This window comes from Psammomys obesus, unplaced genomic scaffold, assembly GCF_907164565.1.
Source record: "Psammomys obesus unplaced genomic scaffold, mPsaObe1.curated_primary_1811, whole genome shotgun sequence".
Classification (NCBI taxonomy): domain Eukaryota; kingdom Metazoa; phylum Chordata; class Mammalia; order Rodentia; family Muridae; genus Psammomys; species Psammomys obesus.
The window spans coordinates 1319-6997 of record NW_026590955.1 but is presented as its reverse complement, the minus strand read 5'-3'; the positions used below and the strand labels follow the sequence as shown (position 1 = coordinate 6997).

General features: G+C 38.6%; 1 protein-coding gene across 1 annotated transcript; it reads right to left on the bottom strand.

Moving 5' to 3' along the window:
• Window positions 1-1394: 1394 nt before the first annotated feature.
• Window positions 1395-4944, bottom strand: Ereg (epiregulin; the record flags this gene model as incomplete). The annotated part of the gene is made up of 4 exons (XM_055609494.1): window positions 1395-1601; window positions 2395-2544; window positions 3103-3226; window positions 4858-4944. Coding segments are annotated over 4 exons (443 nt in total), but the record flags the coding sequence as incomplete, so codon positions are not given.
• Between the last annotated feature and the right edge of the window lie 735 nt (window positions 4945-5679).

Sequence of the window (5679 nt, the reverse complement as noted above, 5' to 3'; positions counted from 1 at the left end):
AGGTGGAGGAAGGACAGGCCCTCCCTGACCTGGTATGTGTCCCAGAGAGATTCCACCTAAGCCTGAGCCTTGGCGAGGCAGCCTCCCAGGAAAGGCGAGGTGTGCTGGCATGACTCCTGAAGCAACTGCACAGGATAGTCTCAGTGACTCACTAAGAGCCACAGGCTGCGAGTGGAGACCAACCTTCTGTCTAATGAAGACAAACCAATGACAGGGAAAGAGGGCCAGATTTCCTCTTAGCTCCCATAGGAATGCATAGTTATCTGTAAAGTTAAAAGCTTTCCAGTGTGTTTCTCCTTTGGAAAAAATATGTTATTTTTCCTGTATTTTCCTCACTTCCTGTATTTAGATATATGTTTTCAAAATGTGACTTTACCATCTGAAATAAGATGTTGACTGAACTGTTTGCTGGTAAAACGTTTGAAGACTGGCATGCTAATGTACACTTGTAATCCAAGAACCTGGGAGGGTAAGGCTGGAGAATTAACATGAGTTTCAGGCTAGTCTGAACTAAAGAGTGAGATTGTGTTAAACCAACAGTAACACCAGCAGTAACAAAATAACAAAAATAAAAAAACAAACAAAAATCCCCTGTAACACACAATTTCAAAAGTACATTTCCATATTAGATAAGATCTGACCAGCATACTGCAGTATTTTCAAATTATGTCTAATTCAACTCTGATTCTGATTTAATAGCTCTTCAATAATTCCCTACAAAAAAAAATAAATAAATACTCTAAAGTGGAGTTCAAATCTGTCTTCAAATGTGGATTTTCTGACTGGTACTCAGCAACGACCTCACATAATGACGTACGCTACCTAAGCGGAGTACCCATTGTTAGGGTGGGTTTAGCGCAGGGGATGGTCCTTGATCCCCTCCAGGCACCTCTGCACCTGGCAGCAGAGATGGTGAAGGGGCATCCTCTCCCAAATCAGTGGGCTCAAATGTCTGGTGGAGGCACACAGTTGTGTTTGCCTCCCCCAAGTCCCACTGTTATTGCTCTTTTAATACAAGTCAATTATCACAGAGATGAGAAGCAGAAAATTTATCACTAATGCAATTGATTTGACTGTATTACTAGGCTCGCCAGCCACTGTGCCAAGCCACGAAATAGTCAAGTCAATTATCGGACACGAGAAGTAGAAAATAAATTACTGATGCAACTGACTTGACCATATTGCTCGGCTCAGAGGAATGTAGCAGACATCCCCTGAGCAACAGACTGGGCCCTGCTCACTCCAAGCACGGCACCAGCCTAGCGAACTTTGAGGCTCTTCAATAACCCATTGCACTCAGGAAATTCTTACAAAAATATCAGTTTTCTTTTGACATTAAATATTTTACATTATAATATATTAGCAAATAGTCTGTCAAAAATAAAACACTTTCCAAGTGTATTAAAAATATACAGTTATTGAGCTAACACATGACCCAACATAAATACTATTAATACAACAAAATATTAACATTAGTCAGGCATGCTATGCATTTCTGTTCATAGTTCGGTGGTACTGTTCAGACTTGTGGCAATGCAGCGTCCCCTGACGTCACTCTCTCATATTCCTTCTTTGATTTTTTACTTTTTCGATTTTTGTACCTGTGAATAATCAGAAACAAAATAGCACTGTAATTAACAGATCTAAAAAAAAAAAACTCTGAAACAAATACATGGAGTCTACAAGCATATCTAAAATGCCCAGACTGACCAGGTTTGGGTCAGCCAATGGGAAAAGCAAGAGATCAAGAGAGCGGTGTCCCGAAGTCCATCCGATTATATAGGAAATGGATGTAGTTAAACAGTTAACACTATGAAAAGCTTACCATGGGCACAAAGCTGCTAAATGACAGGGGGGGAGTCTATAGTTTCTTTCTCTATCCATTTCTCTCACCAGTGTTACGTTCTGGTACATCTAATTTGGAAGGCATTATCATCAGATGGCTACTTAGAACAAAATCTAGACAATGCTTGTCTGGAAAAAAAATTTGCTAACAATTTGTACCAAGTTCAAACTAAGAAATATAAAATGGAAATATTTTCATGGACGCTGTAAACAATTCATACTGGTTTACAGGTCCAGGCAACTTAAGAATCTGGACAATCTTTAGTTATATTTTTTTCCTTAATTATCATTTTGTGAGTAGGGGAAAACCCTAATTATCATAAGAGAAGACTTCCTGTCTGTGTTTTATGAAGAAATGACCATCTTGTTTGTCTCATATATGCACACAGGCAGAATGAAACCCTGGTTTTACGCAGCGTGGTGTCTTTGTGAGTACCACAGGGAAGACTCCATCTTATCCCTCTTACACTCTGCTTTGATTCCAACCAGCTTCTAAGTCTAATATTGGGTAGTTTTAAAAGTAATAGGCAACAAAACTAACTGGCTTACCATCTGCAGAAATAGTATATGGACCCAGCAGTGATGACAAGAACGAGGAGAATGAGGATCACCGTCAGGGCAACATATTCTGTGCTCAAGGGCTGATGGACCGTCAGAAAGAAGTGTTCACATCGCATGCCGGTGTAGCCCACGTCACATCTGCGGGGGAAAAGTTGCAAAGACAGCCAGTTACTTTAAAGTGAAGTCACGTTATGAGGCAGTCTACAAGAACTAAGTCTACAGTGTGATACAGGGAACCAGCAAGATCTGTTAAAAGTTGTCAAAATGAATTTAAAAATCGAATGCAGAGTTGACTTCGTGTTGATAAAATGGCTCCACAAAGCTTCTGGGCCAAAGGGCTAAAGCAAAAGGACAATCTATGTTGCTGCCAGGGCTCGGGTCATCTAGAGTGGTTTAGTTTTCTATGTATGAGATTGCTTTTGTTTAGTTGAGGACTGATTTTTAAAACAGTGGCTTTTAGGGAATTGCCACTGTCGTGAGAGGGGCGGCCTGCGAAGTTGCCCTCATTACTATACCCAAAGTGTCTGTCCACACTGAAATATTCTATCTGCTGTCTCATTTCAAAGAAGTAATACAGTTTGCAATGGTATCTATAAAGTATGTTTCAACAGCCCATAGCAACAGAGTGACTGCATGTAAAAGGAGAGAAGGTGTGGGCTTCAGAACTCTCATGGATGCTCATTTTAGTCACTTCACCTGCAGTAATTTTCACTCATGTCCACCAGGTAGATGCACTGTCCATGCAAGCAGTAGCCATTCATGTCCGAGCTACACTTTGTAATTGACACTTGAGCCACGCGGGGATTGTCTTCCATCTGAACTGTGAAAGGAATGGAAAGTTCAGTGACTCCTTTGCTGGGACTCTGGGTGTGTAATTAGCCTTCCTCTAAGCAACTTCATCAGACAGGTCAGGTATCAACAGTGGAGACATTTCAGGGGATTGGAATTACTCTACTTACTACATGACCCCAACCAATAAAACAAACACTGAACATGTATCATTTCCAACTGATAAACATTACATACACCCGAACATACAGAAGCTAAGCAAAAATGAATCTTGAAGATTTAGTTTTCAGAAGACAACAGATAGACACACACACACACACACACATACACACACACACACACACACACACACACACTCCATATTGGGATCATTCCCTTCCCCCAAGTAAAACTTATCTTTTGCTTGCTGTTTTTTTTTTTTTTTTTTTTTTTTGGTTTTTAATTCTTTTTTTTAAATTTTTTATTAATTACACTTTTTTTGAAGAATCAAGCAGTTCTGAAATTTCTTCCTATTAAATCAATTGAATTACAAATTGAAAGCATTGATTAATTCAGGAGAATTTAATTCTAAAATAAGCCTTGGTTGGGTGCTTATTTCCAAATCATTGAGATTATCAACCAAGAAAAGAGTCTCTTGAATGTCTCTTGAATAGACACTCCACCATGAACTAGACAAAATTTGAAATGGAGAGTCTGCTAAGGAAATACAACAGTGAATGTAAGGGTTTTACACAGAAATAGTACTTAGGAGGATGATGTGGGTCCATTGGCAGTGTGCTTGTCTAGCCTGTGCAAAGCTTCGGTTTAACCCCTGCCACAGCATGCACTGGATACAGTGGTGCACTCCCCACTCGGGAGGTGAGTCAGAATGATTATAAGTTCAAGATCATCCTCAGATCCATGTGAGTTTGAGGCTAGCCTGGGACTCAGGAGATGCTGACAATCAGTCAATCAATCAAAGAAACAATGATTTGCCCAAAATATTTAGATTTATCCAATGAAAGTACACTTGTTGGAGTACTCTTTCCTGCCTAAATAACACCCAAAAGAAAAACAGTGACAAAATTCCAGAAAGCTTGGTGGTGATGGACAAGAAAGAAGTAGAGAACCTCAAACCATTCTTTGGATTCAGTATTTAGCTGAGACCAAAGCACAGGAAGTTAGTTCTCCTGGACCATGTTGTCGCTGGAGAAAGGGTGACTGTCCATCACTCACTTTGTATTTCTACCTTAACATGATGCTGATTCACACTAAGCATTCTATATATGTTTCCTGAACACTATGGCTGACCCAAAACAAGAACATTTGTTCCTCTTTCATGCTACATCTATCAAGAGAAAATTCATTGTATATAAAATTTACACTTTCCTGTTCTTCATGGGATCTGACCCTTCAAATGTTTTCCAATAATGGCTTTATAATAGATATAATATTCCTTGTTTTCTCTCTTTCTAAAATTCAAATCTTTATAAATAAGTGTACAAGTTTTCTTCCCCTGTTATCCCTTCATGTAATTTCTCTATATCTCTAGTTAATTATTAGGTAAAAATTGGCACAGCCGGTGTCACTTTCTCTTGTTTCATTCTCACGTATTTATTTCTACTTACATTTTACTTTAAAATGTGTAAAAGTGCGATGCTACTTTCATGACATTAGGCTTACCTAAAGCTGTACAGTTATCTTCAGATTCTCCTGGGATACATGAAGGAATCACTGTTGTGCTGATAACTGCTTGGAGAAGGTGGAAACCTGGTTATGGAAGAAAATAAAATACATAAGTAATGTTTCAAGGAGAAACTTTCACTACATTTATTCAAGTCTGTGGTATAGGTTGAGATTTTTTTTTAAGAAGTTAGTTCATCAAAGTGATAACAAAGTAATTTATGGAAACATAAATTTAAAATAAGCGATCCCTCTTGTAAATACATTTTAATTTACAAAATATAATCTAGATGAAATGAGAATATTGTTGTCCTTTTGTTCAGGAGGACTAGCCACAGCATTGCCCACAGATAGTAAATTTACAGATGTTCAAGTTCCTTTCACAAAATCAGCACGAGATCTGAATGTAACCTGAGTTTGTCTTCTGGTATACCTTAAATCGTCTCCAGATTACATCTAAAACTTACAATGTAGATGCTAGACGATATCTGTTACACTGTGTTGTTTCATTTCAGAACAGACACTATTCTCAAATGTTTTGAACCCATCTGCAAGGCCATCTGTATGTCTTATCTATTGCAGGAAGAAACTGGTAAACCACGCCAAGCTCCGCAAGCCCTCGCACCTAGTCTTTGTCAGCACCGTGAAACCGAAGCAACTGTCTTATTCAGTAAAAACATAAATGTTGGAAATTAGGCATCATAACAACTCAAACCATTTCTGAATTGTATGGGAAGCATGTTAAAAAGAGCCTTTTAATTATATACTTGTGTACACAAGAGCATTTTGCCTTTTCTGCTTAACCTTTGTGTATTTGCACAC